The sequence below is a fragment of the Argiope bruennichi genome, chromosome X2 (assembly GCF_947563725.1).
Source record: "Argiope bruennichi chromosome X2, qqArgBrue1.1, whole genome shotgun sequence".
Classification (NCBI taxonomy): domain Eukaryota; kingdom Metazoa; phylum Arthropoda; class Arachnida; order Araneae; family Araneidae; genus Argiope; species Argiope bruennichi.
The window spans coordinates 67,336,180-67,355,995 of NC_079163.1; the positions used below are offsets into that span (position 1 = coordinate 67,336,180).

A 19,816-nucleotide genomic window follows, 5' to 3' on the forward strand; every position below is an offset into this window, starting at 1 on the left:
TTAGTATTTTGAATGTTTGTCGATGTGATTTTATTTATTTCAGCTGCTCTCTTTAACTCCCGATATAAATACAGCTTCGTTGAGTTATAATAAATAATTTATATTTATTAAAATTCAAAAAATTTAAAACTTTTATTAATTTTAAGATAAAAATAGTTATTTTGGAATACTTTAATAGTTAAAATTATTAAAATTCTATTTCTAATTCACAATATTTCAGCTCAAAGCCACATGCACGGAATTCTCCCCATTCAGTGCTAGGAATTATCCGCTGTAGTGAGCAACACCGTGCAAAGATACTTTTTAGAAAATTGGTTATTTTGAAGAAACTAAACTGCTTGGACAAAAAAGAATTGCTCTCAATGCGTACTTAATGGTTGCACTCAAAATATTGAAAACTGGTTAGTGAAAAATCGTTATTAAATTTACTAATACAAAACTCCCTTAGGTGCGCGGAATTCTCCCATTTTCCCCTACACATTAGTTTATTGTCATTTAATTAATTAAGAAATACGTGCCTGTATGTATAAGATTCAGCATTTCTATGTTCAAACTGCCCTCAGCCACAACTGACATTCGCAGCATAATTTCTAGTCAAAAGTGAGATTCATTAAGCGGAATTATGAGTATCTGTAAACAGATCGTATCAGGATATTGCCCTTTTATTAAGAAAGAAGTGCATAAACTAAGTCTTAGTGCAACCTTTACTCCCTGGAACCGACAGTCGCTCACAGCATTCATAAAAAACAAGCAGAAAAAAAAAACCAAAAAAAAAAACCCTGATTTTTTGGCTTCTAACAAATCGTCCATTTGTTGGTGTAAACTTTTTTTTTACAAGCAACTATAGAGCAAACGCCCAATTTCCATCACTACTGGAAGTCCTCCGTATGAGCTATTTTCCCTTTTTCACTAATGCTTTCTCCCTGCTACCGGAATGAAAGCGTCCTCCGGTTAACGAGTCTCTCCGGCTCGTGGAGTGTGTTTTTCTTTACTCGTTTTTTTTTAAATGAAAGTATTGGGTTAGGCTTTGCCAATTTTGTTGTTTAGATTAAGATGAAATAGTATTCATCAGCGTTAAATAAATATTCTCACAATAAATTTATTTTGTGTTTTCTCCTATCACTACACTTACAATTTCCAAATAACAGAGGATATTTACAGAAAATATCGATGGCTAATGCACTTCGTAGTGCTGCAACAGATTCGAAAAATGAAAGAGAAAGTGGGGATGATTCGGATGATGAGAATGAAAATTTAGAAGAGAGCCCTTGTGGACGATGGTTAAAACGAAAGGAGGAGGTATGTTGATTTTGTGTATTTTAATGGCTTTGATCTAAATAATATTTGATTTGTTATATTTCTCATCTTTTATTTCTGAAAAACAATTTTCTAATATATCTTAGTTTTTGAAATAAGTTATCAGGCCATGAAAAATCCACCATATCCATTGTTCTAAATCATTGATTAGCAGTTCATGATTTGTGCATTGCACTGAGAATTCTTATGTTCAGTTATGTAAAAAAAAAAAAGACATGCCCTTTTTTTTTTAAAGTAAATTCAATGTTCCCTTAAACCTTCCTTCCTTTTCATTCATGTATTGCTTGTAGAAACATCTGAAATTAAATCAGGAACTTCATATTTCCTTTTTTTTTTTTTTTAATAGAACTTTCTACTTCTACAGAAAGTTTCTTTATTGATTATTTTATATATTACGCTTCAAAAAATTTTACATTTTTTTGTGCATAAATATGCTTTTTATTCTTTCTTATGTATAATAATCTTATTAATATCAACTGCATAACATAATAAGGATTTTTGAGCTTGTTTCTGGAATTATGTATTACTCAAAGGAGCTCACTATATGGGAAGGAGTCAAGGATTTATGTACAGGCCTGAACAAATTAAAAAAGAATTCCTAAACTATTGATAAAAAATAAATGTTTTAGAGAGAAATGAAGAAGCTAACACTTATTTATTTATTTTTGTCTTTATCGTCATATTGCTTTCTTGACTTTATTTATATTTGGGTGACTACATTCTCTGTAAATGAAAGCAGGGAGCAAGAATCATCTATGAATATTTTTTAATTCACTTATATTAATTTTTAAATTATTGAATATTTTATAGATACTTTCAACATAAGAAATATCTCCATTCTAAAGATTTTCTAATTAAACTGAACTACATGCAAAATTTTACACTTGTCAAATTATTTCTCATGAATTCATTTCAATAACTATTCTTACTCATTTATGTTCTTCAACAGAGTTGAATTTACATATTAAGTTAGCAACTAAATATTTGTGAATTTTAAATAAAAAAGAAATTCAAAAGTTTGAATTAAAAATATAATTTTATTAAATTAGATATTGTTCATTTTTGTTAATGACCTTTTACAATCTTTAAGGCAGTGTTATAATTCTATGCTCATCAGACACTTTTTTAAAAAGTAAAACTCTATAAATCCTTATATATGCAAGCTATTTATAAGTAGAAATTGATAAGCTGTTTAAATTCAAACTTTCTTTGCTAATCAAAGATGTCTAATTATTTTAAATTACACAAGTTTTATTCTGAGATGCTGTAAAAAAATGTATATTTTATATGAAAAACTTTTGAGAATTATTTTTTTTAAAGTTTCATTTCAACTTATTTCCAAATATAAAATATTATCTCTTGTGCTATTAAAATTCCAAGGTTCAGCAACGAGATATACCTGGTATTGATATTGCTTATCTTGCTATGGATACAGAAGAAGGAGTAGAAGTTGTTTGGAATGAAATACAGTTTTCAGAACAAAAAGATCTTAGGAATCAAGAGGTATAACATTTGTTTTTATATTCTAACATAAATATTAATTAAATTTAAAGTAATTTCCTTCAGATAAAGTGCCATTAAAATTTTCATGCAATTTTTAACCTTTAGTAGCATGAAACTAGGAAAGATTTAAAGCGATTAAATGGCACATTATGGAACATAAATCTTATAAAAACTTGTAGTTCAAATGTTTAAGGAAACTGTTTACTCATAATCGACATTGAGAATTTATGGCAAGTACAATATAGTGGAATCATATTTGTTAATATTTATTTGACTGACATTTAAAATTTGAATTAGTGTTATTTAAACATTTTGATTGTTAATATATTGACATGTTTCAAAATCGTAACTGCATTGTAATTTGGTCCCTTTTTTCTTATTCAGTAAGGATATTGAATTAGCAGATGTATTTTAATTTTTGTGATATTAAGATGTTAATTTGGTAAGTGGTATGGAAATCTTGCTTATTAGATTTTTTTTTTCATGCCAATAGGCAGCAACATCAATTATGTTTTGTTATTAACCTTTTAAGAAATGTAGCTTATTTTTGGTGATAAAAATATATAACTTTCCAACCATGCCATACATTAGTAAAGGATTATACTGGAATGCTTCATCGAACAATCATGGGGTTCAGACCTGAAATTTGATAACAGTCATTACCTGAAAATATTTTAATAGAATTTTACTGTTGAAATTTTTATTTATATTGTACTATAAATTATTATTTATAGTGATGTAATTTTAATTAAGATTAATACAAATAATATTTAATTAGTAATGATGAATTTCTATACTTGAAATTATGAAATATCATGCTATTTTCTGAGAATTTTCAGCATTTGGAAGTAGACAGGCAGTGCTTTTGATTTGTGTTAGTTAGTTTTATATTCTGGCTTCTCATGAATTTAATTTGCTAGAGAATAATATATTTACTGGAGTGCTCATTGATAGAATTTTTATAGTTTTGTATTAATTGCATGCCAGTGATAAATTATTAAAAAAAATTCTCAAAGAGTGCACAGTTTATGGTAACTTATGTTTTTCTAACATTTAATTCTTTAGCAAGAACTTTCATTGGATAGTTCTAAAACTATTATGCTAGTTAGATGGGATCCCTTTGCATTGCAAGCATGATTTTGTCTACTTTGAAAATTTCTTATATTGTGTGCCAGCAAAACTCTTAGGTTATTATTCCCCACTTGCAAAGCTATCGATTCCCCACTTGCAAAGCTAATTACAAGATCAATTTTTTTCAACCTGACTGTGCCATAATAACAAAGGTTGTGGTGCCTGTGGCATTTGAGACAGGGAATGGGGGGGGGGGCGCTTTCTACAGCTTTACAAGCTACAATGGTGGATTTTGACATCTTAAAGCCACAAGTTCTAAATTATTCCGAGATCCCTAGTAGGTATATTCCTGAATTATATATTCTGAGATCCCTAGTAGGTAATGTGAACTAAACTGATTTGCACTTTTAAATTCAATTTTATACTTATTTTCGAATATTTGTTATTTAAATTGTAGCCAATTCCTATATATATATAGTGAGAGATAACTAAATAAATAAAGATGTCTGCCTTAATTTTTTACACTATTTTTTTATTGATAATGTAAAAAGATAAAGTGACAGTGGTTTTTTTTTTTTTTTTTTTTTTTTCGTATTTTCTAAACGGATGGACATTGTAGTGCCTAAGTATTCACATTTTGATTTAATCGGAAATAAAAACTGAAAAATTATTCTTGACAATGACATAATTTTTGTTTTTCATTATTTAGGTTTTGAAAAGGCAATTTGCTAAATTTAAAAAAATGGCTTCACCAAGTATTTTTATCAACTATAATGAGTTTCATTAACAGAGGCTATTAATGGAAAATATTTTTATTTTTATTCCTCCCGAACTTCGAACTATTATAAGTAGTTTCTCTGTTCTTTGTTTCAAGGGCTGAATGATATTTTCTATTCAATTTCATATCTGTATATTATTTTTTTTAGAAAAATGTATACTAAAATAATTAACTATCATTGTCTTAAATTAGTTAATACTTATTTTAAATTTAGGGTATTCAATTTTATGTTAAAAATAATAATTTAAAACTACTTAATGAACAAAATTACTTAAAAATTGCTTGCTAACTTAAATATTTTATAGCAAAAGAGTTTTTAAGTAAAGAAGTTTAAAACAAATTAATATAAAAAATGTTTTATTTTAACAAAATAGTAAAAAATGCCAAAACTTTTTAACATTATTGAAATTCTCATTAATTATAGAAATGGATGTTTTTAAAATTAAGATACTAATATTTTATGAAATTATGAGCCAAATCTTATTTTATAATATTTTGTTAAAATATCTTGGAAATCAATTTTTTGAGTATACTATATTCACCGATCATAGGGAGAGTTCAGACACTCTCATAATTGCCAAGGCACCAGGAGAACACAGGGAATTTGAAAATGATCGATAAGACTGGGAAGATTCAGGGAATTTTGAAAATTCCCTTAAAAACCATGCAAGTACAAGAAATTTTGGATATTTTAGTTTATCATCTAAAAATATCAATTTCTTTAAACTTTACAAAAAACAAAAGTCATCGGCATAGCTCTAAAATATCTAAACACCATTTCATGACTGTTAAATCTCTGAAGATCATCCCTTTTCTTCTTGGTAGAATAATCCAATTTTCACAACTGAGAAAAAAAATATCAACATTGGAATAGTGACTACAAGCTACTTGAATATTAGTGCAACAGACTATTTTATATTCTTGAAGAATACTGGGAAAAAAATATATGAATGCATGTCCAAAGATTTTATTGTTTTAAAAGCTGCGTCTTGTTTTAATCCATGTTTATTGAAAAACTATTCAGTATTAAGTGAAAAATGAATGGTTGGTTTGCAAAGATCTCTAAAGTTTGCAAGATCATAGTCATTGTTTCCAAAAATGAAACAATACCATTCTCGATTGTGTAATTCGGAAACTCGCACCTTTTCAACTCTTTCCCCCTTTTTTTCTGTATAGATTATTCCAGTTTTGATTAATGAGACAGTTGCTCTTTTTCCATGAGATTCCCAAATTGCAGCTAAGGAGCATGCACTTCTGTAACTGTGTGAAATATTAAAATAAAATTCTCTGTCATGAATAGCAACATTCAATCTGTGGACACATCTCGATGATATTTAGTTACTCATACTTGAGTTTATTGTATGGTTTGTTTATCATTTGAGAAAATGTGAGCTTATTGAGAGTAGATTAGAGATTTTTTCAAAAACAATAAGCTGCTCAAAATTCTTATTTAGTACGAATTGGACGGATAAAAAAATCAATCCTGATTTTTCAGGAAGAGCCGCAAAATTCATTTGTTCTCACTTTGTAAGAAAATAATAAGCCTTAGTCATATGGGGAAACAGGCACTTTTTTAGTCATGCTGAAAGAGGTAAACAAAATTGCCTTGTGTTAAAAAAAAAAGTCATAATTAATATTAGGCTTTGTATCTAAAGGAATGAAGGAAAAGGTGATATGCCAAATCTGAAAACGTCAAATTTAAATTCCGAAAAGAAACTGATTTTGAACTCTTTAGTTCAGGAACAGTAATTTAAAGTTGAATTTTCATAGGCATTAAAACTTGGTGTGACAAATTCGTCCTTTGTTGCAATGCTTTCAATGATATATCAGAAATATTTTCTCATGCGATCACTGAAAGTGAAATAGCTAAAAAAAATACGTTAGGTCCAACAAAATTGCGGTACCATATTTGTTAAGGATAAGTAGCTCCATGAAATTGATAGCTGAAAAATTTGTAGAAATTGATGCCCAAATACATAAATTGGCAAAAAATGAATGAATAAATAAAAAAGTAATTTTGTTTTGTATTGATTTCTTAAGTAATCATTAAATGATTTGTATCATGATAACAAAAATGATGTATATTTTATTTCACCCAAGTCTTTAATTTTGTGTGATTTACAATTAAAGAGCATGGGTAATATACCCCTTCCCCCCTTAATAAATAAATTGTGTCTTGTTAAATTCTAGATAATAAAGAGAATTTTTTTTTTTTGTATAGAAAATATCAAAATTCTTTTAATATATTATTTCAAGTAATGTTAAATTGTTGCTTCCTGTCTTTGCTTTTCCACTCTTTAAAATCATATTGCATTACAACAAGCACATGAGTGCTATTTTTGCATTTCCCCGTATCTTGAATATACGTGCAGGGAAAACACATGGAATTTTTTTCCAGATTTGATTGGAAATCCTGCAATGTTCAATGACAGCTGCTGCTTCAGGCTATGAGAAATTAGCCAATATTTTTACTTTTTTTCCCCACAGAAACTTTAGAGGAAATGATTTAGAAAAAAAAAAAAAAATATTACACCATCATAAAATTAAAGATTTTACCTTAAGCATTACCAGTTTCTTTTCTTTTCTTTTTTTTTGTATATGTGCAATTTTTCTTTCAATTGTTATTAATTCTTTAGAAACTTTAATTCCGATAACTTTGAAATAAGAAAATTTATAGGTACTCCTTTGATATGGGTAACATTAAGATTTTGACCTACTATACCACTTTTTTTTTTTTTTTTTTAATTTCTCCTTTATTTCAATGTTTGTCTTGAATTTTTTTACAACAGTAGTATCAGAATTAAAAGTATTATACATGAAAGGAAGTTAATCCCGAGAAATGCCAGATCAGATAACTATGTATAAAATAAAGAAATATTTAATTCATTTTTATATTCTTGATCATAATTCCTAAGGAGCAGTTTGTTAGCTGAAAAGTAAGAACTGTTCATAATTTCATAAATAAATGTTTATTATGTTAAAAGGATTTTTCTGTTAAAATTTTTTTTTAATGATTAATGCGGGATAAAATTCTATACTTCAAATTTTCAAAACATGTGCACCTGAAATGCGATGTATATGATCTACACATGAATTGTGATTTATGATACTTAGTGAATAATTTTCTTACTTAGTAGTTTGATTATTTTTACTGATATCGAATCAAAATTTGTGACTTTTTGTATTGTATAATAAAAATATAATTGCTGATATAATAATAATCTAATTAAATCTTTTATATATGTGTATATATATAAGAATCTAATTAGAAATTGCATCTATTCAAAAGGGCAAAATTCGGGATATATTCGACAGCCTCATCCAACTTGAGCATCCAAATATAGTTAAATTTCATAAGTATTGGATTGACAAAGAATCAGAGAAACCTAGAGTTATTTTTATAACAGAGTATATGTCAAGTGGCTCTCTAAAGCAGTTTCTTAAGAAAACAAAAAGAAATGTCATCAAGTTACCCCTTCAGGTATTACTTTATTTTTTAATGAAAAAAGTTATTTTTTGAATTCTGAACTATATGTTAAGAAAGAAAGTTCATTACTTGTATTACTTTTAGGCATGGAAACGATGGTGTTCTCAGATTTTATCTGCTTTAAGGTAAACTTATTTTTAGATTTTCTGAGAATCTGTAATCTCGGTTAGATATTAAAATATTGAATTTCCTTAAAGTGTTTCTTTAAATTTGAAATGGGCTTTTGTGTTAATATTTTATTTCTTTGTTCTATAGTTCAGCACCCAACTTTGATTTTTCATATTATTAATCAGTTTCTACTTCTGTTTTTAATCAAGCTTTTGTGGAATTCTTCAAAAAATGTGTAGCTTGGATTTTTTAAAACATTATCAATTTAAGAAAGTATTGAGAATGCTTTACAATTGGGCAAAAAAAAAGTAAAATAATTCATAAATTGAGTTTAACACATGGAGAATAATTGCAACAGTGATGGTTTCTCTATGCATTTATAATTTCTGTTTATTTAAGGGATCATTCTAATTTCAGTAAGTTTCTTTTGTTAGTGCATTAAAAAAGGAATAATAATTTTTTTTTAATAAAAAATCCTGGAATCAAAAGTTACAAAAGGCATGAAGTATAAAAAGAAAAGCTTTAAATAAACTTGAATTGTAAATATATTTCTAATTATTTTAATTTTTATATATTGAACATTAGGATTTGTTGTTGTTGTTTTATCATATTCATTAATGCTTTATAGCCGTCTATTGCTTCCTGCATCTTTTTTGTCTCTACATTTTTGATAAAAAAATTATTTTTTTTTTCCTCTTAATATACTCACAAGATTTTTTTAAATTTTATTTTACAGTTTTTAGTCTTTATTTATGATATTAATTATGACTTAAAAGGACAAAGCATCTAAGTCTTATTTGGGAATCAACTGTGATTACACTGGTGAGGTAAACTGGTCAACATATTTAAATTTACATATATATTCTAAACAATCATATAAATTTCATTGTGAAGAAATTACCTTTTATTATTATTCTAATTTTCTAAAAAAAAATTTTTAAAAAAACTCAAATTTGCATATGATTTATGTATGTAATATTCTACAAGAAATCTTTCTAATCAAAGAATAAATATTTTAATCGTCATCTTCTCATAATATTCATAATTTCTTATGTTTATTATTATTGTTAATCAAAAATATGGATGTTAAAACAAAATTGGAAAATCGTAAGATTCTAATAGAAATCTCAAAGGAAACAAATTATAATTATAATATATTTTAATTTTAAATGAAAATCAAAAATTTTTTCCTAATATTTTCCTTGTGTCTTAATTTCTTTTTAATATTGTTAAATTTTCAGAAGAAAAAAATAATCTATTTTTTTCTATGTTAATGTTTTGCATGCTTTAAAGTTTTTCAATTTGGGGTTTTTTAATGTTTAATAATAATGTTTAATTTTAAATGCACCGAACATTACGAAAATAAACAGAATCGTTTGAAATAATCCGTCGAAAGTATGTTAAACCTCTACCCTCGTTAGCATGGGGGAAAAAACTGCAGCCTTACTCATTTGATGGTGGGGAAATGAATTTTTGGCGGGAAAGTTAGTTTTTAATTAATAATCAAAATTATAACTAAACATTAAAAAAAATGGGACTCCAGGTGCACATACCCCGACCTCCAAGGTATACATGTACAAAATTTGGTAGCTGTAGGTCAAACGGTCTTGTCTGTTGAGCTCCAACACACACACATATAAGCTTTATGATAAGTATAGACTATACTCTGGGTTTATTCCTTCCAATTTTGAATAAAAATTCTGCGAAAGAATGTTTTTTGCAAACATTGAGCATTTGGAGAATCTTTAGAATTTAACAAGAAACTACAAATGAACCCGCAAATAAAATATCTTTCAAATTATTTTGCAGTGGGGCATGTTTGAGAAATAAAATTGTTCTTTAGGATTTCAAAAAATCAACTGGTTTTCAAAGTTTTATTGAATCTATTTTTTCTCTATCCTTAACTTGTGTACTGCTAATCAACTTTCTCTTTTAAAATATTGCTCTATTTTTAATAAAATTTTCTGTGGTTTGTTCATACTTTTTTCTTACTGAATGTGTTGTATTTTAAAGAAATGCCTTTTAACACATGAGCTTTTACTTTTTTATTATAAAAAAATTAGTTTGAAATATTGATTTGAAATTGACATTGTTTTTTCTTGGAGAAGCTTCTTTTATTTCTTACATTTATTAATTTACATTGTCATGAATCCTTTAAATCATATTAATTTATTACATTGGTTCAAAAACTTTTTTCCCTTAAAATATAAATTTTATTGCACATAATATTAAACATATCTGTATTGAAGGTAATTCCCTGCATCCCAAAAACTAAAGATAAAAAAAAAAAAAAAAAGGTAAAAAATAAAGCTAAATGATTTCATACAAAAGTGATTCATCTAAATGACATTAACCAAAAGGATTTTATGGATTTGTATTTGAAGGTTAATTTAATTTGATAAAAAAGTATTTTTTCATTCAAAGTAGCTATAGTGTGTCTAGCAAGTAATAAGACACTGAAATATTCATTTGTATGATGTCATATTCAGCAGTTAATGAACTTTGACATTCATTTCTGTGTTCTGGTGATTGTCTGTGTATGGTATGAAATTTCCTTCCTTTTCAAATCCAGTCAGTAATTGTGATATCAGTGAGAAAGCCCAGATTAATATTGTGCAAGCATCAAACATTCATAATGTACTCATGTAAAGCATTCTGTGTGCTGATATTTTACAATGTATCTATACTCTGTTTCCCCCTAACTTGGCAGTATTGTAAAAGGTAGAAAATGTGACGATCCGCGTTGGGAAAGAGTTCCCCATCAATTCCGACTTTAAAATAGTTAAAATGCGCAGAAATTTATCAAATAATATCATATATTACGGAAATCCTTTTTTTATCAATATGTATTTAAAATTATTCTCAAGTTAGAAGTGCTTATCTGTTAAGTATTTTGTAAATAAAGCGAACGAATAAAACTAAAAGATTGACATAATGAATTCCACTTTGGCTGGAACCGGTCTTCAAGGTCAAATATTTGGTGCGCTTTTCTTTTACGCCTCCGCCAATTCAGCTTCATTCAGTTCACAATCCTTATCATCTTTCGTACTTTTTTATTCTCGCTTTTTTAGCAGCTGATATTTTTGATACTATTAATCGCATTAGTAATTAGTTTTGTTTGGTGAATATTTATTCGATTCGTCATTTCTACTAACTTCTAAAATGTTTTAAAAAGAGAAAGTGTTTTCACCGACTACGCTGTGCACACCTTCAAGACGAGTGAAACCAACAAAAAGTGCAACATGTAAAAGCATATTAAATGTTTATTCTCGACTCCGAGAAAACCCTTAAGATTCTATCAATCAAATCGTTGATAAAGTTTCGCATCTTACAGATGTTTCGCAATGAACAGTTTTCCTTTTCAAAAAAGAAATAAAGGCATCTTTTAAGTACCACTGGAAAGAAGCGACCAGGCTCAGTAGATAAACATTCAGATCTTGTAAAATAGGATGATTTTACATTAATCTGTATTTGACGAAAAATCCGTGAATTTTTTTCGCAGAAATGAGATTCCAACATTAGATAAAGTTTTAAAAGATGTGAACGATGATACAGATATCTTTTCGAAAAACATCAGCCGAACTACGCTTTACAGAATATTGAAAGATATATTGTTTTCTTTTGAGAAACGGTGAAACGAAATGAAATAACTTTAATGATTTATTAAAATAATGTGTCAATAATATTGAAAAAATAATGAAAATAAGGAAACAATTAATTCTCCGATAAAGTGATAATATGATAAAGTAAATAAATATTTACTATTTGGCGAAAAATTTGCGAGATAAAGTTTCGCCAGCGATCTGCATTTCTAGTAACTTTGTACTTTAAAGTAACCCTGTTCCCCTGACGACGACTGCGATTCGGCATGCCTAGAATATACACAACTGCCAAGTTAGGGTGAAACAGAGTATAACAAGTGTTATAATGTTTTCTTAATTCACCAAACTCGGAAACCACAGTAAAATTTGCGTTTTAAAGCTTCTAAAGATGCTTAAACTGATGATTTCACTCTGGCCAGCCATACATTGACATTCAAGTGACATTGTATTAGTGAATTAATTGTATATAGTTTTTTAAAGGTTCTCCTTACTTATGACCATAGATACCACATATTGCTGCTTAGAGCAGGCAGGGGAGCTTTTGTGTGATATATGGCCTGTTCAGCATTGCAATTTGCAGCATCTCCGGTTATTAGCGAGGGAAAACATGGGTTACAAAAATATGCCATCCTTTTTACTTCACTTACTCATCAGAACCTGATATTTGTGACTATGGCAGAGAAGTTGCCCGGCACAGTGTCAGTCGTGCCATTTGTTTGTGAAAATTTTTAAAGAAATTTCAAAAAAACTAATTGAATTAGTTCTCTATTACTTGAAGGTTTTTGGTACTGGCTATTTTCTTGTTAAAAATATAATTAAACTCATTTCAAAGTAAAATTAAAAAGGAAATTTGGAAATGCAGTGAACTGGGCTAATTCAGGCATTTTCAATTTCAATTCATTCATAATTTCATTTTTTTCTCAGATTCTTTAAATTTTGACTTAAACTTTTACAAGGTTCTCCTTACAGAAATTACACTTTTTAACATCTACTATTTATATTTATTTTACTTTGATTTCAGAAATAAAAATTGTAACAAAGATTTTGTATTCTTCAGTTATTTTTAGTTAAATATGTCTGTGCCTTTTGTTCTCAGTGATAATTAGTGAATAATTTCTTTTATATCTGTGACTTTATACAATGCATTCAGTCAAAAAAGATTTTATGCATATATTATATGTTACTTGCACTCCTTATTTTAAAGTTGTATTGTAAAATTGCTGTATTTAAAGTGCTGTATACAGTTTCTTTATTTAAGTTCCTTATTTGCTGAATTTAAAAAAAATTTAATTATAATTATTAAAACTTTATTAAGATTTTTACTTTCTGTTGACAATTTTTATTTTTAATTATGTATTAGTTGGCAATACTGTTAAATAATAGGGTAATTTGAATTTTTTTTTCTTCCTTCAGTTTCCTATTACATAATATATATTTGTTTCAGATATTTGATTTCCTGATATCATTTATGTGTGTTTTTTTAGATGGAATTGATCTCAATAGCTGAAACGGTTATTTAATGATGCATAGTATAATATATTAATCAATTTATAATTAATCATTGACATTGTATATCATATAATTATTTCTGAAATCTTCTATTTGATTGTTCTGGTTTAATGAATTTTCAACTTTTTGCAGTTACTTGCATTCTTGTTCCCCTCCTATAATCCACGGCAATCTCACATGTGATTCAATTTTCATCCAGCACAATGGATTGCTTAAAATTGGTTCGGGTGAGTTCCTCTGTGAATGCATGTTTCTGAAAGTTCTATCTCTTACCATTTTAATAAAATTCATTTCTCATTCTCTGTGCATTTTATATAGATAGCGCAATACTCATGGTAATAAATTAGGGAAAATGGTTGTTTGTACAAATGAAGCAGGATAAAAGTGCATTAAAATTGCTGTTTGATGCACTTAATGTTAAAGCCCATTTAACCTTAAGAGGCACGAAGCAAAAATTATGACACATGTGTAATAGTACCCAATAGAATATGGTAAATATTCCCTGGAGCGAAGGAAGAATAGATACTGTGATTCGAAAACTAACGGTGTATAATTTCTTTTAAGGTTTCTATCATTAGAAGAAGGTCAATAGAATGTCTAGGCCCTCTATTTGCTGAATTATCTGATTTGTCTTCTGGTTGGCTATCTCACTGTGAATTAATGTTATATGAATTTCAAGCATACACTTATCAGGTGAGCAGAATGTTGCAAATTGTCTTTTGAATATCACCTGTGCATATTCACTTGAATTCAAATTGAAAGAAAATGCTGGCCATTCCAATCAATAGTTCCATTCACTTAGCCTGTGATAGTTCAATGTTATACATGGAAAATTATTAAAAAATCCAAGATAATGCTTCCATAATAGAATTTTTAGATGACATTTTCATAGTAATAATATGTTTCTAATATTTGCCTCATGAAGATATGATACAAGTCAGGTGAGGGGGAATTCTGCACCTTTCAAACACCACTGGCAATGAACTTTCATGCCTAGAACACATCTGATAACCTGTTGACAAATAGATATATTCTCCTTCTTATCGTAATATACTTTGAAACTGTATATGAATGATGATAGCTGCTGCATTAAGTCTACTTTTGTACTTCGTGTGTTTCAGTTTTTTTTTTTTTTTTTTTTTTTTTTCTGTTTAATTCTTGTTACAATTGTAACCTTGTAATCATCATGTGTCCATAAGTTTTATGTACATCAAAATGAATGTAATCTGGAAATGACCTATATTAAAGTGTCTCCTTAAGTTTTTGCCCTTTTGTAATTGTCAACACCACTTGCATACATTACTCTCTGAGATTTCTAGTTCCTGGGAACCATTTATTCTCATGGAGTTATATTCCTACCAAACTAGAAATCTGACACGAGAAAAAATCTCTCCTCTGAGTCCTAACTATTTCACTATTTCTGAATTATACAGTATTACCTCAGTGATTCCTTTTATACATTTTAATGAGAGATGTATTCTTAAAGGTTGTACTTTTGGCATCATCTCAACATGAAACACAAGCAGGCTATTTAAGGAGATATTTATGTTTCAATCCTTTCAGAAATTCTTGTTCTTATGCTGCTATTTTCTGTGATTTGTATCGTTTTGAGCATGAGTGTAATGTCCCTATATTTCGTGCCTATTAATGGCATTTTCTTTATTAAAAATAACACCCTAGCCAAGAATTATTACTTCAAGCTGAATAAGGCTACTATTTTCTTCATATTTCTTTGATTACAACTTCTCAAACTGCACTTTTAATTTTCACTTAATTAAGAAGGTGCTTAAAGCATTTTCTTTAAATGATTGTAACTTATTTTCCAAAAGTATTGGCTATTTTCTAATTTTATTTCTTATTGTTGTTTTTTTATCTTCTAATAAGATGTGTTACAACATTGCTGTTGTCAATTTTCATGTTATTGATATTGAAATATAGTTAATATGGATTTTAATTATTAGATTTGGAATTCATGTTGCAACCTTTTCCCCACGCTGTTCTATTTGCCTAAGTATGAAGCATTTGAAATTTAAGACCAATGTAATTTTGAAGATGTAATAAGAAAGAAACATGCATATCTACTTATTATTTTGACAAAATATAATTTGTTTAACTGTAATTTCACATATATAAAATATTTCTATACATAGACTCCCATGGATACATTTTTTTTAAGAGTGTTATTATTAGCATTATGACCCTAAATACCTAAGTGATCTTTTCATGCTTCCTTCATATTTTCCTTTCGTTTTTGGTAGCACGAGATTGTCTTCTCTTGAAGCTGTCATTATTGTATTTACTTTTAGTTTATGAGCAGTGTAATATCCTTGTTTGTTGTACATGTAAACCAGGAAATGCGAATCTTGTGCTCTGAGGTGACAAAAGCATTTTGGTCCCCACATACTAGTTTTGTTTAGTCACTTCCACCGATAATGTTTCCACCGAGTTTAATGTTTGTTCAGTACATTTTTCCTGGAAATACTTTTTAAATAAAAATAATTTCTTCGTACATTTACAAGGATAATTAAGTTAAAAATTTTAACTGAATTCCAGTTAAATATTTTAACAATTTTTCTTTTAAAAAATACACCAACCTCATCTTAATTCCATATTGAGCAATAGCTGTCATTTTTATTTTTAAGAAAGGCTAATTTTGCAATTACTTTTGTATTTGAGTGTGCTGCACTAACAAATAAGCTTTATAAAATATTGAATTAATCGAAATGTTATGTCTTTATTTACAGTGAATGTATATTGGAAGATGATTGCAAATTTTAATTTTGTGTTTTATTTTAAAAATTTCTAATATTTTAAGAATTTTGCAGTGATTTACTATCAAAATTAAATGCCAACAGTTTGGAAATTTATTAATACTTTTGCTCATTGGGGAAAACTTTGTAATTAAAAGTAAGCTTTTCCTGAAATATTGAGAGAGTATGAAGTTCAGCCTAACATCTATTTGTTTGGAAGCTTACATTCTTGGAAACTGTTTTCTCTCGATTCCTATTTTTATTTTCAGAAAGAGGAGTGTGCTCCCCCCCCCCTCTAGGGATATTGTGGAAGTACGCTAAATTATATTCTGTTGTAATTATCATATCATAGGATCAATTTTTTCTTGGTTAAGGTGCAGATAAAAAGCATTCAATACATACCTTTTCTCACAGTGACCAAAGAGTCTGTGCTGAACATCTGAATTTTGTTTTATTGAATTAATTTGCAGCTTATAAAATATTTTAAAATTAAGCTTGAAAATTACTTTTTTTTTACTCAAATTCAAAATTAAATGCTCTAAAATATAAGTTAATGCTTATTCTGCAAATAAGTTGTGAAATTCTGCTTTCTTAATTATACTCGATGTTTAAAAGGACAAGTTTTTAATTTTATTGTTTTGTTTAAACTTATTGCCAGCCTAATTTGCTTTTGTATTATAAGTTTTCTTACAGAGTTTCAATTTCAGTTGCACCTGAAGCAATTCATCATCATATTAAAACATGCCAAGAAGATCTGAAAAATATCCATTTCTTTGCCCCAGAATATGGCCTTAAAACACGTATGTTTTTATATTTTCTCATTGTTATCACTTTATATTTGTTTAATATCCAAATTCTTTAATGCATGAAATTAAATATTTACATTTATGCTATTTTGAGGTACATTTCAAGCCGCTTCATATGACCATAAAGTTTCAGTATTAATTATATATTTATGATCGATTATTTAAATTAAAAATATGAATTATAGAGAGCATATTAAATACTTTTAAATGGATTTAAAAGCCCAAGATAATAATTATTATTAGTTTGCTGTTATTATCAAATTCTATAAATCATTTGGAATATTGTTTTGAAAACCTAAATTTTTTTTATGACTTCTATTATTTTATGGTTAGTTATATGTTAGAGTAAAATGAGGCATTATATTTAAACTCACTACTGTTTGTATGGCAGCATATATATCTCGCATTAACTCTTTATATCTCAACGATACTAAAAAATACAGCTTTCATCAATTTTCTCTCTTTATAATGTGGAATTTTCCCCTGGCATTATTCACAAAAAACGAATTCCAACGATAAGCTTTACAGAAAGGCCAGTCGATAAGGAAAACCGGGAGTCGTCAGGGAATTTCGGGAGATCGGGAAAAGTTTTGGAAATTTATTATAAAACTGGAATGTTTATCAAATATAATAATTCACTGGTATTTTTTTCTAAGCAGAATGAAACATCGCTGGCAACTAATGAAAACCAACCATTTACAGATGGTCTAAAACAGAGACCATCCGTGTTTCTGCCCATGTACCAGGCTGCAAAAAATTTATATTTACATTTCTGTGGGATCGAAATTTCGAGTATGTTGTATTGTAAATGCTGTATTTGGAAAGTTCCTTCAATTCTGAAGCAAGCTCTCGTGCAATTAGGTTATAATGTATTCTGATTCAAAATGTACTGGCTGTTTTGTGTCTATTAAGAAGGTATTATTTGCCTTACTTAAATATTCTATATACTTATCACAAAAAATATTTCTTTACCCCATTTTTTGCATTACTTATGGTATTGCAATGATAGTTTGATGGTATTATAATTCGTTATTTCATCTTTTTTAGATCAAGTCGTAATTGAGGCTAGGTTTAGCTTTAGACAAAACAGTTTAGATAAAGTAAAATTGGTTAAATTAACATTTGAAGCTACATTTGTAAAAGAAATATTGACCATTATATTGATATATATATGCAATATGAATATATAAATTTTCCCCGAAAGCTTTTGTTTGCTTTTTTCTGAACGTCAAGTTATGAACAGATTTAGCTAAAATGGTTTTGCTTTCTGCGAGAAAAGAACCTAACTCAACTCCTGTTATTATGATGATTTTAAACTTTAATGGGTCTATTTTATTTAAAAGGAAATAAATATATATATATATAGCTCTCTCTCTCTATATATATATATATATATATGTAAACGTAATTTTGCAACTGCGTTGTCGAAAATAAGAAATTTTTGGAATTTTAACTTCAACTTATTTCACCACGAGAGTCATAAATGGTTCAAGCGAGAAGGATAAAATGACATCTGGTTTCATAATTTAAAAGCAAAGTGGTCAAAATTTTCCCCTTCATTGTTTTTACTATGAGATACTGATAGAGGTTTCTTTGCCCCGTGTCGATTTAAGCAAGGGAATCCTAGGTATCTTTTTGAAAAGATGTCCTGGTGTTAAGGATTTTTATCCTTTTATTTCTGGCGTGGGAACTACGGAGGAAGCAATTTTGATAAACGCGTGTTAGAAGTAATTAATTAAAATGAAGGATCAGGGAGTAAGAGTAGATTTTAGAATGAAGTTAACAGAGACTTAATTTAAGATAAAAATTAGGAAATTAATTAGGATTTAAATTAAGGGATGTTATTACACACACAAATATATATAACCATCCCCCCCCCCTTTCTTCCTTCGAACGTCAAATCGATCGTACCACATGTTACGATAAAATATTCAGAACTATTTTAACTAGATGTTAAATATTGACATATTATTATAATTTCAAAACAATTTATTTTAATTAAATAAGTATTTTACAATAATTTTTTTTTCCATTTATCAGAGATCTTTTCGAAATTATAAAGTATTGAAAGTTATTGCTAATATTTCCTTAAAGCATTTCTTTTTGTTTATTTTTGAACATTATGAATACGGATTTACTAAATTCTTCATATGAACGGCAGGAAATGGACGTTATTCTTTATATTTTGTTTTAACATTTTTTAAAAATATTTTATGTTCGTTTAAAATTTCCCATACATTCAACAAATTGCTCTGTAAATTAAAAATAATATTAAACACAAGAAATTAATTTGTTTGATACATTATAGGTACATGCTTCTCTGGTAATTTTCTCAAAAAAAATTTTTTTAAAGAGAAATGCAGCATTTTTCTTATACGTTTTGATGTATATGAAACTGTTTGCCACAAAAATTTATGAAATTCATTCACGCTATCTTTTTCGGAAGTTAATACCTCTAAAACATTTTTCTTTTTTGCTATAAAAAAAACAAATTTTACATTCATTTTTTTTTTTTTTAACTTTAGTTAGTGGGCTAAAAGTCAGTGTAATTTTGATATTATTGAAGAATTTTTCTTATTTTGATGCAGAGAGACTAAATGAATTTTTTTTTTCTGTTAGTAAAATTATTGTTCAGTTCCGATTTGAGTGTTGGTAAGCAGTATGGATATGGGAGAACCCACTGGAAGGAAACAAATAATTTTTTCTCTGCAAATGTGCATATGTTTTTGTACTGCATTTTTAGTGAGTAAATTTGACTAGCAGTTCTGAGATATGACTGATTGGTTAAAAGTCGGTCTAGATAGGTACGTATCTTCTAGTTTTGGTAAATATATTTACAAAAAAAGGGGGGGGGGTTATTAAATTTAAGTTGATTAGAAATTCAA

The 19,816-nt window shown here is 27.8% G+C and overlaps 1 protein-coding gene across 2 annotated transcripts in view; it reads left to right on the top strand.

The window, feature by feature from the left end:
* The first annotated feature begins 964 nt into the window (after positions 1-964).
* Positions 965-19,816, top strand: part of LOC129960220 (nuclear receptor-binding protein-like) — a 57,634-nt gene continuing 38,782 nt past the window's right edge. For both annotated transcript variants that reach the window (XR_008783561.1, XM_056073469.1), the window contains exons 1-6: positions 965-1,299; positions 2,698-2,820; positions 7,959-8,150; positions 8,241-8,281; positions 13,508-13,602; positions 16,833-16,925. Coding sequence is in view for 1 of the 2 variants with exons in the window: in XM_056073469.1 (XP_055929444.1) it covers positions 1,171-1,299; positions 2,698-2,820; positions 7,959-8,150; positions 8,241-8,281; positions 13,508-13,602; positions 16,833-16,925 (673 nt within the window). In the remaining variant the exon portion in view is untranslated. The remainder of the gene's footprint in view (positions 1,300-2,697; positions 2,821-7,958; positions 8,151-8,240; positions 8,282-13,507; positions 13,603-16,832; positions 16,926-19,816) is intronic.